The 18680-nt window shown below is 45.2% G+C and overlaps 1 protein-coding gene across 4 annotated transcripts; it reads left to right on the top strand.

Annotated features, from left to right (window-relative positions):
* The first annotated feature begins 1862 nt into the window (after positions 1-1862).
* On the top strand, positions 1863-18015 carry LRATD2 (LRAT domain containing 2). Of its 4 annotated transcripts, none has more exons than XM_039548406.1 (2): positions 1863-2083; positions 2863-18015. In XM_039548406.1, the coding sequence occupies exon 2, from the start codon at positions 2868-2870 to the stop codon at positions 3753-3755; it is 888 nt and encodes a 295-aa protein (XP_039404340.1). In that variant the 5' UTR covers positions 1863-2083; positions 2863-2867; the 3' UTR covers positions 3756-18015. The 4 variants fall into 4 exon arrangements, with proteins under 4 accessions (XP_039404340.1, XP_039404338.1, XP_039404339.1 ...); XM_039548404.1 differs by having other exon boundaries at positions 1864-2106; XM_039548405.1 differs by lacking the exon at positions 1863-2083 and adding an exon at positions 2384-2438.
* The last annotated feature ends 665 nt before the right edge of the window (positions 18016-18680 follow it).

Below are 18680 nucleotides of genomic sequence, written 5' to 3'. Positions count from 1 at the left end.
CTCTCTCTAAAAGCACAGTCACTGAGGTAGCATGCACTGTCACCAGCTGCCCTGCCATCCATGTGCCTGCAGAGTTTAGCTGCTTTGAGGCTTAGAGGTTAAGCATGAAGAAGTTTTAAGCATCATAATTTCAGGCACTAGTCCAAGTGATATATAGGCACTGTAAATTCTTTGGGGATTTTCCACCCAATTCCTTACCTGTGCATGCAGCAAGCCATTATGGATGTGAGTTACGATACAAAAATACTCACCAATGGTTTCTTATCCCAGAAGGTAGCTGATTGAACAGACAATATGGATTCCATGGAGCAGTCATGGCAAGGAAACTCAAAGAGATCAAAGAAGCTGACAAGATGCAGAAAATTAAGCACTGAGGTGAATTGAAGCAGACAAGAAAAAGAGAAAACACGATAGAGAGCTGCAAATATTTGTGGATGTGCATGAACACACGAGCGACTGCCTGGACCGTACTGAGTTTCCACTCATACACAGACACAACTTTCCACACGTTGCATCAGATTTAAAAAGAAACTTGGCCTTGAACACAGGGCTGCCAAACCATTTTAGTGAAGAAACATAAGAGATAGTAAGGTACAGTGCTGAGACAAAGCTTCCAATGGAAATGGGAGAACGTCAAAAAATCACTTCTATGTTCAGTTTAGCTTTTAGCTAGTCTCACACATGCCCAGCTTTAATTACTGAAGCAATTTCACAATGCTCTGACTATGAAGTAGGGCCTCTTTTGTCCAGTAGCAGCTATAGAGAAGAACTGCAGAGGGAAGCAGGCAGTGCCCAGAAATCACATTGCATTCAACACATTTTGGACATTTGCTCAGCTAGCCTTGGTCCAACCCTGCCGCTAGAGTATATCTAGTTTGGTTGGATGCGAGAGAAACGTTCACAATTTGAAAACACACTGGGATGCAAACCAAAGTGCATGTGTGTCAGGGGTGGGTGTTTGGATGATTCATTTCAAAAATGCTCCCATGGACAACCACCAGCTGAACCCAAAACAGAAAGGTCCTGATCTGCCTGTCTGTCACTGCTGAAATGGCTTGCAATGTCCCACCATCCCAAGCAGAGCAGAGAGCTCATCTCCCCAGCCCCAGGTACAGTAATTCTCCCCACCCCAAAGGGCAGGTCTGTATCTGAAACCACAGAGATGTAGAAGCTGATGGAAATTGTATTCTTTGAGCCTGTGGGCAGTGCCCAGGGCCCTGGTAACATTACATTTGTTCCTTCATTTGCTGCTACTTAGTGGATTCTCAGAACAGCAGCATTGCAGTTAGGCTTACAAATTACAAGACAACAGACAAAGGGAATAAATGAGACAAAATTAAAGACATTACTCCTACCTCCCATAAGTTATCTCTGAAGTCTATTTTAACAGCGTGATTTTTCCAGTGTATGTTAAAATAGTATGAAAAATAAACCCTCCTAGAACACTAACTAGGCATTAATGAAAAAGCAGAATATTGTTTTGTGTTCTCCAAAACACAGAAAGAAAAATATTCCCACCAGATCTCATAATGCCTTTCCAGGGGAGAAAGAATCATAATCTTCTATATTGAAAAAGAGACTTAGCTCTTGGAGTCGGAAAGAAAATAAATTAATAAACCTAATTACACACTCCGCGCATGGAGGAATCGAAGGCGCAAAGTCAGCCCAGGAGAACCGGGCGCTTTGATTGTGTTCACTTTACAACTTCCCCTGTCACTGTGCGCGGCCCCAGGGAGGCACCTCCTGGCGCTCCCGCGGGGGCTGCGCGGGGCGGGCGCTTCCCCCGGGGCAGCTGCGCGCCTCTGCGCGGGGCACGGCGGCATCCGTGCGGCCACGCACCGAGGCTCCGCTTCGCCTCTCGGCGCCGTCCCGGGCAAACTCCGGCGGCGGAGCCTCCCCCGAGCTCACCGGCGGGCCGGGCTGCTGTGGCACCGCTCCCTTAAAGGCGCCGCGCCCGTGCGAGTTCGGGCTGAGCGCGCTGCACGCCCCGTGCCCGCGCAGAGCTGCGCAGCGGCGGCGCAGAGAGCCCTGTGCCCGACCTCCGCCTGCCACCAGCCTCGGTGGGGAGCAAAGCGCTTGGCATGTAGGAGCGAAGAGAGGGAAAAGGTGCGGGGCGGAGGGAGGTGTGGGGGAGGAAGGCGGGAAGGGGGGTGAAAGGGGGGGGGGGGGGGGGGGGGAAAAGAGCTGCCTCTTTAAATACTGGGGGCTGAGCGCTTGCCGGGGCGTCCGCGGCGGATCCAGCCTCCCTCCCTCCCTCCGGCCGTGCCTCTCCGGCGCTCATGCCCAGCCGCGGAGCCGGCGGCGCGGCGCTCGGGCGCTGCCGCTGCGCGGGGAGCAGGAGCCGCGCCGGGCCGGGGCCATGATCCAGCCGCGCCGCCGCCCCGCCGCCCGCTCGCCCTGAGCCGCTCCCGGCGCCGCGCAGCCGCCGGCCCCGCGGGGTAAGTTCGCGGCCGCCCGGTGCCGGTGGAGGGCGGGGGAGGCGCACCTGGCCGGCGGCCCGGGCCGGCTCACCTGGGCGGCGGGCGGGTGCGCTCTCGGCCGTCCCCAGCTCGCACCTCCCGACCTCCCCAGGCGCTCTCAGCCCCCTTCTAACAGGTGGCTCGGTGCCTGCCCTCTCTCAGGCGGCTCCTGCGCCGCTCTCCTCCTCCTCGCCGCCGCCTAACAGGTGGTGGTGCCGCCGCGCCTTCCTCCGTGCAGGTAGGGAAGTGTCGCGTCCCCCCTTCCCCCGTTCCCGACCGCACTCTGGGACGCTGGTAGGGACCGCGCTGAGCGGGGGGAGCCGCGCTCATGCCCCCGCTGCTTCTCTGGGAGCCGCTCACCCGCGCCCGCCCTCATGGCCCCGCCGTGTGTCTGTCGTTGCAGCGGGCATGGGGAACCAGGTGGAGAAGCTGACCCATCTCAACTACAAGGAAGTTCCCACGGCCGACCCGACAGGTATGGACAGAGATGAAGGGCCCAGGATCGGGGTTTCCTACATCTTTTCGAATGACGATGATGAGCTGGAGCAGCAGCAGGATTCGGTGCATGACCTGGGGGGTGAAAACCCTGCCCTGCAGCCCTACGATCCCCAGCTGCACGAGGTGGAGTGCTCAGTCTATTACCGGGATGAGTGTATTTACCAGAAGAGCTTTTCAGAGGAGGACACGCAGCTAGAGGAGGGCGATGAAGGAGGTGGGGGGCATCTGAGCACCTACACCCCGGAGAACCTGCTGAATAGGTGTAAACCAGGTGACCTGGTGGAGTTTGTGTGCCAAGCCCAGTATCCGCACTGGGTGGTCTATGTCGGGGATTTTCAAGTTGTGCACCTGCATCGGCTGGAGGTGGTGAACAGCTTCCTCACCGATGCCAGCCAGGGCAGACGGGGCCGCATTGCCAACCAGCTGTACCGCTACAAACCCCTCAGCCCGGCCGTGGTGGTGCGCAATGCCCTGGAGCAGGTGGGTTGCAAGGATCGGGACTTGAGCTGGAGAAACTCTGAGTGTTTTGCTGCCTGGTGCCGATACGGCAAGCGAGAGTTTAAAATCGGCGGGGAGCTGCGCATAGGCAAGCAGCCCTACCGATTGCAGATCCAGCTGGGTGACAAGCGCAGCCACACGCTGGAGTTTCAGAGCCTGGAGGATCTGATAATGGAGAAGAGGAGAAATGACCAGATTGGTAGGGCTGCTGTGATCCAGGAGCTCTCCAGCCACCTGCAGGCTGCAGAGGAGGAGGAAGAAGACCATCATCATCCAGGTGCTCAGACTGCTGTGGAGTAGCAGTCTCAGCACCACCATACTGCTTAGCCTGGGTGATGGGGATTAAAACTGAAGGCTGCGAAATTGAGCTGTTATAAACCCTTTGGGCTGCTTCGGTGCAGCTTCATTCCAATCACATGTGAAAGGAAGGGGGAAAGCTGATTAAGTGTCTGTGCTTTAGTGCTTAACTCCTTCAGTGCTTACTGATAAAACCCCTGACTTATTTGTAGAGGATAAAACTCAGGGCAATTCTACCCCTCTCCTCTCTCACTTCTTTCCCTTCCTCTCTGCCGTGTTCTCACGTAGCCTTTTCCTCAACCATCTGCCAGTAGGCTTGACCCTACAAGATGCTATATGCCTTTGACATCTACTTATCAGCAGAAGTTAATAGTATTTAATACCATTAAGAAGTAGTCAACAACTTCCAGGCCATGACCATGTAGCTCTGAGTATGAGGATATTGTTTTCCCTTCTTTGCTGCTGTTTCTCTTCAGCTGTGGCTTCTGGTATTGCAAGGAGCTGTCTCTCGCCTGGCTCAAGGCTTCGTGGGTTAGTAACCAGTCCCCCAGAAGGTGTAAGGCAGAAATCTCCACCAATTTTAACAAAATGGGTTTGATGTGCCTGGTGCCTTCATAATTGATAGGAAGTTGAACGTGGGCTGGGAGACCTTCTCCTTTGCTATCAGCATGTGGCTTTGGGGACAGAAGATGTATTTATTGCCAACAGGTCCCAGGGAAGGAAGTTTGCTACCCCAGTTACACTCTGCACACTAACGTGTGCTGGGACTCCTACAGGCAGATGCTGAGCTGTGTCAGGGCTCATTGCAGGCTGCCTTGGCTTCCCCTGAAGCAAATGGCAGAGCTCCTGATTATGTCTGTAGTACACACAGAGGTAGTAGAAGCAGGTTGCTTATATGTAAGAGCATGTCTTGTGTAAGCTGTCCCTCGAGGGGGTGACCTCTTGGCTGGGTGCTTATGGCTGTGAGCATGGCACAGGTTCTGCACCACAGTGAACACAGCTGTGATGGAAGGGAGCACAGGCTGGAAGACATTACAGGCAGGGGGGTTTGGGTGTTCCAAAGCAGTTTCCTCTTCATTAGGGATTTCATGTTTCCTTTTTTAGCTAATTTCGATAGTATGCAGCTGAGCTATAGCATTAGCGGAGAGGACATGCCTCCAAAGTTATGCAAGTCCCATCAGGAGGGGGAGTGCAGTGCTGCCTGCCCTGACTATTCCCTGAACTTTTTTTTCAACTGTTGAACTGGTCTCCCACACAGGCAGTACTGTCAGGTCTTTGTCCTGGGATCTAGGGTGTGTGAACAATTACTGATTTGGAGGTAGTTTCTAATGCAAAATTTCTTCCCCTTAAAGCACAATATGATGATGTGAACTTGAACATAAGCTTGAGTTAATTTAAATAATGGAAGCTAACAGTGTGCTGTAAACTTGAAGCATAGTTAATACAGTCTTCCCCGCAGCTGTTTACAGTTATACCACAAATAGCAAAGTACTCCATGTCCTTTCCACCCCTGGGACAGGAGCAAAGTTTGTCATTTAACAATAGGTGGATACAAGCTTTTGACTAGTTAAGATTATATGAAGCAACTTTGCCAATGTGAGCCAAATAGATTGTGGTGTCATGTTTTCTGCCTAGAATATACAAGCTAGGATTTGGCCTATATCCACGGAAGAGTTTAACACCAAGCTCCCTTAGAATGCTATAGCTCAGGTGCCTGCACTAAGTGTTGTTTTTTTCACCAATATGCAATTGAGTTATACTCAGGTTACTGTGGTTGTTGAGCAGATGTCTAACCTTGTTTTGATAGGATATCTACCCATATCTGACTGTGATAGGGTTAATATGTGGATGTCTGCACACAGGTTTTATACAACTACTAGTAACTACTAAAAGCTGAAATGATCACTGAGACAGTCTGAAAAAGAGTGGAGAAGAGCCTCTCTGTTCTACTACTGACTGATAGAGACAACAGATTATCTAGACTGTGAGCAAATGTCTAGCTGTGATTTCTTTCATACTGAAACCTTGTACATAACAAAGTTTATTTCACTGTGTAATATAGCTATGTAAAATAATATTTTCCTAGAGATATTTTTGAAAGTTTAAAAAAACCCTTCATAACCTTGCATTTGAAAGTAAGTTGTTATGCACATTATTTTCCAGTCCTCTGAATGGGTTTATTTTTCATTCATGATCTAAAGTATATTCTAGGTCATAAAGTATAGAAACTGCTATAAATGTCAAATATTACGTATCTACAGGGTACTAAACAGTAAACTAGTTGTGAAAATATTTTTCCCTTGTGTCTGAAACATCAGAACTATGACACTTAGCCATTTCTCTCCTTCTGAGATAGCCTGCACAGTCTGGCTTTGTTTTCTATTCTTTTTTTTCCCCACTTCTTTTGTTCTAATAAAAAACGGACCAAATCTGCTTGGGAATGGAGAGCAAAGCTTCTTTGACTAACTGAAATCTTGTCTTGTGCTGGTCTTGGTGCTTCTCTGTACCGGTCATGCCTTTTGGGATAAATTCCCCCACAGGCACAGGGCCTTAGCAAAGAATTCCAGAGCTTGCAGTGCTTTGCTAGGACAGAGAGCGAAGGGGGAGCTTGTCTCACAGCAGAGTCTGGCATGCATTCTGCTGTGTTATAAAACTTCTGTGCTCCTCTGGCACCTGGGATACAGGTGTTTGATATTTGGAATTTTAAAATTTCCCCGCAAGCTATGTTTGGGAATTTACTGTCCCCTGACATTCCATTATGTGTAAAAAGTAGAAGAGGGGAGGGAACCTTGGCATTGTTTTTATTTTGTCTGAAAGAGGGCTACCTCTATACAAGGATTTCTTATTCCAGCAGATAAAGATGCAACTGTTGAATCTTTAACAGGCAGGTCCTTTTCCCCTACCTGTTGATTAGGCAGTGTTATTTAATAGGTGCTACTAAACACCTCTGCACACATTTCTGGTTTTAAAGCCATGGACCTGTAATGACCTGGATGTGAGAACAGAAATTATTGTAGAAGCACATCACAACTGCTTGGTTTCTTGTCTTTGTTGTACTTTGCTCAGTTACTGTCTGCAGAGTAAGCTGGGATTTCTGGAGCTTGATTAAAAAAAAAAAAAAAATCTCCCAGGAAAACTGACTCTTTTATATATGTGTCCACTTCAGGACTTTTGCATAGATCACAAAAGAGGGAAAAGGAATAGATAGAAGTGTTCTTCTCTGCAGCTGCTTTAACAGAGAAATGCAGGTGTGATCCCTCTGCAGAGCTTGTGCTTCTGCAAAGGCCTTAAACCTGTACTGAGTTTAAAGTTTTGAGTAGACCTTACCTACCTGAGGCCACTTGAGAATCAGTAAGCCTATTCCTGTGCTTGAAATTAAGTGTATATTTATATTTCTTCGTGAATGAGGGTCTGGAATTTCAATGTGAGGTCTGGTGGGAGCGTGGAGGATCTGAGGTTGCATAATCAACAGGGGAGAACAAGCAGTGCAGTGAAAGCTGTTTCTCAAAGGACCTCTTGTCCAAAGAGAGCTCATGGAACCCAGCCCAAACTTTGGCCTCAGTTTCCCCCTGGAGATCCAGGAGCTGCACTGATTTGGTGAGAGGTGTCTTACACAGCAGTTGTAAGCTAAGCTGGTGATCTGCTGCAGATTTCTCCAGTGTCTTTGTCTTGTCATGCTTGAACTTTCCCTTGCGTTTTTAACATTTAAAGTTAATATAATTTGTTTTAAAAGCCCTTTGATTGTGCAAACATTTAATCATCTATATGAATTTACTCATTTGGGCATACCTACTGCTGTGAATATCAATATGCACATGTGAAGGCTGGCAAGGCTGAGCCCCAGACGTGTAAATGTAGCTCCAGCTAGGAAATGTAGATGAGCACTCTTATTTCCCTGGAGTATTGGCATGTTTGATGCAAATAATGCCTTGGAAAAGGTGTTATAGTAAAACCTACAGTTATCTGTTGGTTGAGTAATTTTAAAAACACAGTTTAGACATTCACCTTCCATGGCAGTGAACAAAGATGTAAACTGAATACTATTTTGTTATCCCTGATTCTGTGTGAATGCAAGGTATTGGTTACAGCAACTCTAGCGCTCCTCTGGCTAACATGGTAGGCAGTTGTAGAGTAGGCAGGGAAAATTCCCAAAAGCTACTTCAAAAACTGTATTTTCTTACTTGGAAAAATGTATTCTTCAGACTGAAGGACCCTAGACTATGGAAGTAAACTTTGAATTGTTTTGTATAAATGAAACCTTAGGCAAACTCCTTTTGTTCATTTGATTTCATTATTCCACTCAGTACTATAAGAGGTGATATTGTGTGATTAATCTGTTGCAGATTTTGAATGTAATGGTGGTTTTCTTTTTCTCTTCTCCTTTGGTTAAGTTTTACCAAAGGTCTGTCCTTGGGTATGTGAAGTGTGTTGTCGAGTGGTTTCCCACCTGTGCTTTTCTGATAATTAACAGCACCAACCATAAAGCTGACAGCCATGTAGGAACAAATATTATTTGAAAGCAAAATGTTAATTTTTTATGAGAGATCGGAGACTAGTAACTAAGTAGAGGTAGGAAATACACTGTTTCCAACAGCAGTTTCTGTTTGTAAGAAATCTACTGTTAATTGGGTGCGCTTGACTACTCTTAAAAATCAGTGTGCAGTGATAAGGCCAGGAGTATTGTATCATGGGCTTAGACTTTCAGATTAGGCTTTTCTTTAACTGTGAATAGGAAGAAATCAGGCTGATTTTGAACACCAGTGGTTTAGATGGTTCAAATTCCTTTGCATTAATACTGGATTAGAAGCTTTCTTTAAATGCACACTTGAAATTCCTGACATTGTAACACTTCATGAAATCATCCACAATAAGAAGTGTAATCACAAATACGATTTTTTTCCACCATGAGCATTTTCTGTAAGCTGTCTTTTGTCAGTAAATGTTGAATTGTTAGTGCAAATATCTTCTTTTTCTGAGAAAGAAGTACACATCATTGATTGTACCATTTCCTTCAAAATGAAGGGCATTGCATAGTAACTCAAAAGAAATAAAAGATTTATAGTATCTTTTACAATCTTTCTTTCTTTTCTTTGTTTTTTGAATGGCATGTTTTTCTCCAGCTTTTTGAAAAAGTCGTAATTTCTCATGATGGATGCATCAGACACAAAACAATCAATATTTTCACTGCCTTCACGCACCAGATCAAAGTCTAACTCTTTGGTTGTATTCTTGCTACAAAGAGAGAGGAGGAATAATCTCTATACAAGGCCAGACTATCAGATGCTTAATAGGTGATAGCTGTATTAAATCCAATGAGGATCTGGCTCATAATTTAATTTTTAAGTGGAAAATTAATTCAGCAGCAGATCATATAGTATTAGCTGGCACTGGGGCTTGTCTTGTCTGCCAGCAACTGCTAAAGGAGCAGATGTAGTGTCTGCTAGAGGGAGAAACGAGAGAACAGAACTCAGAGTTTTTGGAGAAATCTGTACAACTGTTCAGTTTGTGTGGTGGTTTGTCTCGTGGCTGGTCCATGGCTGGTGTGGGATCTGTGTTGTACCCACACCAGGCTTAGGGACATTTCTTAATCAAGGTGACAAGGGTCGTGTGTTGTGGTAAGATATATCCATAGGGTAACCATTGTTAATTCATTAAAGCCTTCTACTGGGTGGATATTCACAATGGCAAAAACAGTGATACAACCAACAAACTGTACTTGTCCTCAAGATCCTGACCACAAGGAGCTATTTGAATCTCTCACAAAAGGACTGAGTCAGCTCCAGCAAGAACTCTTTGAATAAAACCATCCTGAGGAAATCTAGTTGTAACAAGATGAGACTTCTGCTGAAAGTATCGGTGGAGATTTAGCTCTTCTGTGGGTGGCAGCTGTCCGTGACAGCTGTCTTATAGGTGAGAGAAAGTGAGACAAATTCTTATATTGGAGACAGCAGCTGTCAAGGCTCAGGGCTGCAGGTGTGAATTTACCATAATATCAAATTTGTAGCTCTGGTATGCATAGACTTAGGTCAAGATGTATGAGGCACCCAGCTGTGCTCTATGTGACTGCAAGAGTGCCTGAATTTTCAGGTGTCTGATACTAGATTCGAAAACATGAAGAACCAAAAACGTGATTTGGGTGACTGGATCAATATGTGAAAATCCCTGCTCAGTTATCACCTAGCACTGGAGGCCACTGAACTCTGAAGCTTCATAGTTTAACCTGGTTTTTTGTGCATGTGTGTTTAGTTAATCACCAGAGTGCTTTCACAATCTTGAGGTTCTGGGCCTTTTTTTTCATCCCAAAGTTTTTCCAGGTACATAAAGTAAAGCAGTCCATTAGTTCTCTCACAGCCTGTGCCCATAGGGAGGGAGATCCAGCAAGGAGGATCTCCCTCCCAGTGGCTGCTTCCAGAATATATGTGACATCAGATACCAAAAAGAAGCATCTTGAAAAGGACATTTGCATTTCCCTTTTATGTCAGAACACACCTGAGCTAGAAATAGGATAATGTAAAATGCATGTACATGGATGCCGACTGTGCCAAGGTCTCTGCACTCTTGCCTGGTTGCTCTGAGCCACTGGACTTCTACAGAGAGGTTTTTCTCTTCAGTTCCCTCTTCAGTGCATTGTGGGTCACTTCAGTACAACACCCATGAAGGTCCTCACGCCACAAAAATTTGGAAATGATGGGAAGATTGAATCCCCATCATCCCCAAGCAGAAGAGGAAATCAGTTTTCAGTCTTCATGCATCCTGAAATTCTGCTCAGATCTCTGGGATACTGTATAAAGTCCCACCACTAACACCTCCATTGTTGTTGTAAAGGAAGATGCCCAAGCTGCAGTTTGAGAGTGGTTGCCTTTTGCTTTTTCCAAAGAGATCTGCACTGTAGCAGGAGGCAGTGCCTCATGGCCAAGGGCAAGGTGCCCAAGGACTAGAGGGGAAAGGAAGGGAACAGCAGACTTGCAGAACGATGGCAAATCCAGAGGGGTGGAAGGGACCTCTGGAGATCCCCTAATCTACCCCTTTGCTCAAGGCACATGCAAATGCAGCAGGTTCCTCAGGGCTAAATCCAGTCCTATTTTCCATAACTCCAATTATGGAGGCTGAGGACTTCTTCAAGCAACCTTTTACCACTTATATGGTGAAGGTCTTTTGTGTTTGAGTTTTGTCAAGGACCCCTTGATCATCCATGACACCTCTGCTTGACTTCTTGCACACAGGAATGGACCATTCTCTGTTTTCCAATCCAATAAGCACAGACTGGCTGTCCCTCCTTGAGCTGAAGGGTCAGGCTTCCCTTGTAACCTGGAGAGCATCCAGTCAACCTCCTTTTCATCATCTGTGTAGCTCCACAGCATGCTGACCTCCTGCTGCAGCTCCTTCCCTTGGTCACAGAGGTCCTCCATCACCACAGACCTGCAGAAAAGAAGCCCCAGGAGCACCCTGCAGCCTGAGACTGCACAGCTGAGTCCTCCCTGTGGTGAGGGTCCCAACCCTCCACAGTTGCTCTCTCACTCTTACTGAGCAAGAGTAGATGGAAAAACTTGTGGGTTGAGATGAAGACAGGGGCATCAGTGACCCATGACTGTGACAGGCAAACCAGACACATAATGGGGAAAATTACATGTATTGTCAATTAAAGTAGATTTGAATGGTGAGAAAGAAAGAAAAAAATTAAACCTTTCCTCCCTTTCCCCCGTGACACCAAGGGGCATAGGGGTGGAGATGGGCTGTAGTTGGTCCCTCCCAGCCCCTCCTGGCCATTCCTCCCTCCTTCCCCATCTCCCTGTCTTAGCACAGGCCCTTCCCTGGGCTCCAGGAGTGTTTCTGCTCCAGTGGGGTCTCTCCAGTGCTGCCTGAGGGGGATCTCTGCTCTGGGCCTGCAGCCCCTCCTGCCCTTCTCCTCCTCCAGCCCCCCTTGGGGGTCCCTCCTCTGCTGCTCCCTCCTTGGATGCCAGTGGCACGTCAGCACCATTGCTGAGCATCTCTGTTGCTCTCAGTGGAGTTTCTGGCCCCTTCTGGGCAAGTGACTGCCCCTGTCAGCCACAACACATTGCTGACTGTGTGCCAGGGCCAGCCACCACATGGGTGCATCTCTCCCAAACATTGGATGCAAAGTCCAGTGGAAATTAAGAACTCAAAGCACCCTTTGGTCAGGAAGATCTGGCAGAGCTTGTAGGAAGGGTTTGGAACTCGCTAGAAACCTATGTCAAATGATCAGTGAGGCTCATGATCAGTGAGGCTCATTTGTCTCACTCTGGGTCACTGAGAACTGTAGTCAGTCCCTATGTCGAAACCAGAATTTGTTGCTTGCATTAGGTTAGTCAGCAGAAATTAACTGGGAATATTAACAATTGAGGACCATATTAAAGTCTGTGCTCTAATTTTTTCTTTCTCCTGAGCTTCTTCCATCCTGTCCTATTCAGAAGAATTGTTCTGGGACAAGCCCTGTTCTTTGTACAGTACTTAGTGTGATGAGGTCTCAAGGTGTTTATAAAGTATTAACTAACTCAATCACCGGAGGGCAGAGGAAATGAAATGAGTATGTTTTGGACCATGAAATAGATTACTCACATCCATGGAAAAGGTTTAATTGAGCAAAACAGGTACACAGGTGTACCTGGCTCACCACAGAAATTGTACAGAGGAAGATGAGCCTTGAGAGAAAAGGATCGAGGCACCCTGACAGCACACAGAGAAATGTGTGCAGTGCTTATGTAAATTGTGTCTGTGGAAAACAGGTCTCTGTACACAACTCATCCAGCTCCCACAGAAGGCAGCTGGCAGCACTCCTCTTTACAAAGCTTTCATTAGAGCTGTTGCTCATGTCCAGTGGGGAAAAGGTGCTCTGCTGGGAACCTCAGCACTGCACACACAGTGAGGAACATATCCCTGATGCCCAAAGGTGTTACTCCTTTCATGGTGTTGTTTTGTCTTTGTGTTTTCTATACTTTTGTTCCTCAGCTTGTCAAGAAAGCAATGCACCCTTGAAAGGGATGTGCAGAAGAGGGAAACGTTCAGTAGTGGGGCAGACTGGTGTGCACACTTAGCTGTGGTGTTCTCTGCTGCAGCCTGTCCCCTGGAGCTGGGTTCTGCAGCTCTCACTGCAAGCTGAAGAAATGAGATACCCACACCCATACTTATGGGTAAATGGGCAGCTCACTCAGCTGTGCTTTCCTGGAAAGTGGTTTCAAACCTCTGCTCTGCCTAATTCAGAACACGGTCTTGAACTTGAGCAAATGCTTTAAGCAGTGCTTAGGGCCAGACCCATTTGCATTCTCTGGATCATATCAAAGCAGAAGAGCACTACCAGCAGGAAACAAGAAACCTTGTGGAAGTCTTGCAGCTACAGTGTTCTCTGGAGAAGTGGGACACCAAGGCTTCAGTTCTTTCAGCATTTGAGGATGGCAGTGACAGATCTCATCTCTTCCATGTGATAAACACAGCAGCACGGCACTAAGCAAGAGAAAGAGACAAAATCCCATGGTGGTCTGTTCAATGTCAGGCTTGAAGTGTCTCTGTAGTATCTGCTTCAGGTATGTTTTCAGGAGGCAGGAGTGCCCACAGCTCATGGGCATGCACAAGTGCATGCAAGATGATGTTTGGAGGTGTTGGGCCAGATCTTCTCAGCCCAGGAAGTCAAGGATGCCACCTTAAACATCAGTGGACAAAACTTGGTTGGTTTTACTATTATTATAACAAACTACAGATATAATTGAAAGACACATCCAACTATCAAAAAGGTAGTTTCTGATTAACCCCAAGGATAAAATAATGTGTTCTTTCCATCCACAGCTCTGCATCTGTCCACCTTAAATAGGCCCTAACACAGGTTTTAGGGCTGTTTACAGCCCTTGCATGTCCAGATGCATCTCAGATCCCCAAGTCTAATGAGTTCCCATCACATGGATTAATTATACAACAAAGCTCAGGAAAGAAAGCTGTTAAATCTTAAATTAAGTTATTAAAATATTACTTCAGAAATTCAGTAGCAGCTTTTAGCCTGTGGGAAGTGAGTCTTCAGGGAAAAACACCATTTGCAGGTGAGGTGTCACTTGGAGCCCTTATCATATTCATGGGGAGGAGGTGCTGACCCCTGCAGAGAAGCTGCAATTATAATGAGTCTCTTATCCAGTTATCTCAATACATCTGTGATGGAAGCTGAGGTACTAAATAAGATGCTAGCAGGATATAAATAATGAGGTGGTACATGGCTGTGTGTTGGAACTGAGCCACTAAAGCAAGATAATGGCAAAGGCACAAGCTTAACTTACATTGTGTTATTCCTGTGGGAAAGGGGGTGGGAGGATAATGCCACATGGAAAGCTGATTCCTCAACTTGTAGTGAGTAGCATAACTCCATAGCCCCGCTTGTCTTTGTTCAGAGCTGGAACAAGCAGAGTTGCATTATTGCAGAGGTCTAGCCCTAGGTGTGAGGCAGGATTCCAGCTGAATGTGCTCTCAAAGTCTAAACATACAAAGGCCGTTTCTGGCTTCACATAACTAAGCCCATGCTGAGAAAGGGAAGAAGCTGCTGAATGCCTGGGCCTAGATTCGTCAAAGAATGAATTAATCAATGTCCTGCTGAAAAGGATTTGAACTTATGCATGACTGCTGTGATAGTCTAAGACTATCAGAGTATACATTATTTTATGGTGGTTTCTTGTTACTATGCAAAGCATAACTCATATTTCTAATTAAGCATTTTAATGTAACACAGCATGTATGTGTCTCATGATACAGTATAGTAAAGACTCAAGTTGGGGTTTTTTAAAAGAGCAGTGATTTTTTTAACCACCAGCACCAATGCTTTTCAACATGATTGTACGCTGCCCTTACCCTCTGCTGCAAAACCTGTGGCAAGAATTCCTAACAGGAACATCAGTCAATTGTACAGCAGTGTGTGTTGTGACGGGTTTGCTCAAATATCTTTCACTGAGATAAAGCAGTTTCAAAGAAAAATGACACTATTGTGAATTTTCCCTATTTTGTAACTTTATATGGCCAGATTTACAGATTGCTGAAATGCTTTACTGCTTTGATTAAAGAACAAAGAATTAAGTAAACTTCTCTGCTGATTTTAATGGAGAAAAATAATTACTAGTAACCACATTCCGTTTTAAAGTATATTACACTGTTAACTGGCCTGGCCTCCCACAAGCTAAATCTATAGCCCAACAAAATAAAAAAAATGGCTTTCCACTGAGAGAGGGTCAAGGATGTATTGTGTGTAGCTGATCACTGGTGAACTGCAGCAGAGAAAAGAGTGATTTTTTTTTTTTGTAAATGAGATGGCAGCTAATGCCTTATAACTACTCTGTGCAATATTGCGTGGCATTCCCCTTGTGACAAATTGAGTACATGAGAGCACTGAGCTCCTTGCTAACTGAAAGGCTGAGGTTTTTTGAAGTCTCTGGTGAGCCTGTCAACTCCTCCGTGATCACAGTAAAAAGGGACGTCCCTTCGCAGCCTGTGTTAGAAACCAGATATTCCATGCAGTCACATTTGCAGACCATAGCTGTGACTGGCATAATGACTGCAACATACTTAATGTTCCAGTTGTCCCATAATGTGCCATAGTGAAGAGTGAAGAGCTGGAGCTGGGAGGCAGTCCTAGCCACCTCTTTTTAGGGATCTGGTTAGAAAGGAAAAGTATTCCTTTAGTTCCCATCCAAAGTGCTCCCGGATACCAAATTAAAATAAACCCTCAGTTCTCTGTTCCATTATGGCTTTTCCTAGATTCATGGCTAATTGTTCTGCCCAGCAGTTTTCCTCAAGGAATCATTATTACGTCTCTCTTACCCTCCTTTTTCAGTCACTTCCTCTCCACTGAGCTGATGGTTTCTGCAGCTTGAAAAGGTCTGTCCACCCTCTTTGCTTTAGCTCAGCAGTTTCCACTTCTCTCAGGGCAGCAGCAGGGTTAACTCACCACTCAGTAGCTCTGACAGAGCTATTGGAACAGTAGCATTGTTGCAGGAATAAAGGCATTATAAAAAGAATCGTTCTTCAAATAATGCAGAGATTATCAGAATGTCTCGTTCTATATACCTTTAACAATTTCTACATGTAGACCAAGAACAGTTCCTTGCTGTTCTTTAGGGCTTTTTCACCCCAAAGAGTCTTCAATCGGTAGCACACCGTCCCTCTTCTGTGTCAAGCTGGTCTTGCTATAAAGTTTCTACTTCTCTCCCTGCCACCTTCTTGAACCACATAAAAATAAGATATTTCCTCTGTGACCAAAAGGTGTAGGAGGCTGCAATTCCTTTAGGGAATGTACTTCCTTGCCTGACCTATTTAACCAGGAACACAATTGATAGCAGAACCTGTAGGAGATATGTAAATTCATAACACCGATGAACAGTCTGTCAGTGCTGAATGTTGGAACCCTGGGTTCAGAAAATTTAGGTTCATGGGATATAGTAATATACATGTAACAAGATGGAGAATTTTGGGTGTAGGTTAGTTCTTCTTCTTTCTTCTTTCTTCTTCACGAGCCTAGGTGATCTGGTATTGGTTCAAAAAACCCGCAGTGCGGAACATGAATGATTAGTTACTGGATTATAAGTAAAAATAAATTAGTTGGAATTCCGTAATTGGGAAGTTTGGGCTTTAAAAGGCCTTGGAAGGTAGAACTCAGGGGCCATTTCCTCCTTGTTAACTTAGAGGCACATTATGTGCAGCTGTGCCATAGATAAGAAATAATAAATATCTGAGTCAGAAGAAAAGCTCGGCATCTCCTGTGTTTTAATCTGAACTCTGAGTAAAAGAACTCGCGAAACAGATGCAAAGAAGAAAAGAATACAACAGAAAATTTAATAGCTGAAGATGCCCACAGCATCTGTCCCTTTGCCGTCTGATAGACCTTGAATAATAAATGACATTGCTTCTGCCACAGGTGGTCCCATGATGAATATTTTCAGCCTGATCCTTAGAGGTGTGAGCCTAAGTGACTGATGAGCTGTGCTGTTGTGTGTGTGTTCTACCTGGGATAGCAGTTCTCCTTTTGGGAGAGGGTTAGATGAGGAATCACCACCCAGCACAGGCACCAACATTGCTCACTGCTCAACTGAGCACTCTCAGCCTCACTGTCTTGCAGATTCCTCTGCACAGACACCATTCCTTGGGCGTGGGGATCTGTGCCAGCATCCCACCCCTGCACCCTTCCTGTGTGAAATACCTGATGCCCTTTAGCTGCTGCTTCACATTCCTGTGGTTAAGGTGACTATGAAAACACTTTTAAAGAGTTCTTTTTTTTTTCTCACAAGAAATTGTCACTGAGATTACAAACACCTTTCAAAGATACTCGCCTAAATATGCCACAGAGAAACAACAGATGATAACATTGCAAAGCAGACATGTTGTCTGTGTCCAGATCTTCAAAGCACAATATGTTCTTTCTTGGCCTTTTGGACTGCTTTGCTCCAGAGATTGTAAAGGGTTGAAAGAAATTCTCTGAAAGCTTTTGATGTTCTGATAAATAACCATTTATTGTCTATCAGTAGCTGAGGTATATCAATGTATTAAGCTTATGAACACTACTTTTGGCCTGCTAGCATGTAATTTTACATTGCAATAAGAACTAAGATTTTTCTAATACAAATCAAGAAGTTCACTGAATTTGGTCATTTGTGTTGCAGGAGAACATTTTGTGAGCCTGATGTTAGGCAGGCAAATGATGCACCTGGTCTGACAGGGTTTCTTATCTATAAAAAAAGACAGACTTCTCTTAGAATTAATCCAATCACCCAGATGAGAAACCCTCAAAGGCAGCCTGTCTTCAGAGGCTTCAACTAGAAACAACACTTAGTTTGCTGGACCTCAACTTCCCACCTGAATAAAACCTATCACTCACATGTGGTGACTCCTTCCTTGGGAGAATTTTCACATGATTTTAATATGATGTCATTTAATTAAATGAAATCTACTTAGAAGATCATAAGCAAACTGCAAAAAGCAAAGACAACAGTAGAGGAAATGACAACAAGGTCCATAAATAAAGTTTACCAGGGCTGGATCTTTCTCTCTCTGCTATGTAATGAGACCAGAGACCTCCATATTCTCTTCTGAATCAGAGATTTATGCATACAAATGGCCTATGTGTCTTTTAGGTGATTTCTGTTTTCTAGTGCCACCATGCTTTCCCAAAACCAAAATGGAACAATTCTAACTTGTCTGCTAATTAAGTGTAAAGTTGTCTGAATGTTTTTATTATACAAATTTTAGTGTGCTCATTGAATGGAATATATTTTGCTTCCTCTTGCTTCTGATCTTACCAGGTTTTGCTATATTTGTACTGTAATCTTTTCCACTCCTCTACAGATGAGAAGGAAAGGCCCAGACTATTACTTATATAGAACATCAGTTTGTCAAGCATTTTGTGCATCCTCTGGGATTAGAGGAGCTATGAAATTCTATCATTATCATTGCCTGCTGCATTACTGAACCACCAGGCAGGGCCTGAGAGAATATGCATGCGTGTTTGTGCAATGACATTTTTAAGCCACCCTTTGCCTTTTCATTTCTTTACTTCCTGCATACTAATCCAGCCCCAAAATACTCCAGGCTAGTTCCCAGAACCAGAATTTCCTTCTCTGTTTTAAACAAGGATTTTTTCAGGTATTTGAGCTATTTCACCCAAGCCCATTATTTACAGATGGGAGAACAGCTGCTTTTTGCTTAGACACATTTACAGCTTCTGAAGAGAGAGGCAGACTTGCAGACTGCTGTGAAGTGATTTGGGTTTCAACCTTTGTCTCCACAGCAAGCCTTTGAAAAACAGGCCACTTGTAGACACAGAATTCATGTCTGCAAACACTGAAACGTGCACATAAAGATAAATTGCAACAGCAGAGCCATGACAGCATAGAGGCCTTATGTAAAAGCATGGATAGGCCTGGAAGCACTTCATTTATGACAAATTCAGGT

The sequence above is a fragment of the Corvus cornix genome, chromosome 2 (genome assembly GCF_000738735.6).
Source record: "Corvus cornix cornix isolate S_Up_H32 chromosome 2, ASM73873v5, whole genome shotgun sequence".
Taxonomy (NCBI): domain Eukaryota; kingdom Metazoa; phylum Chordata; class Aves; order Passeriformes; family Corvidae; genus Corvus; species Corvus cornix.
This window is presented reverse-complemented; position numbering and strand designations above follow the sequence as displayed.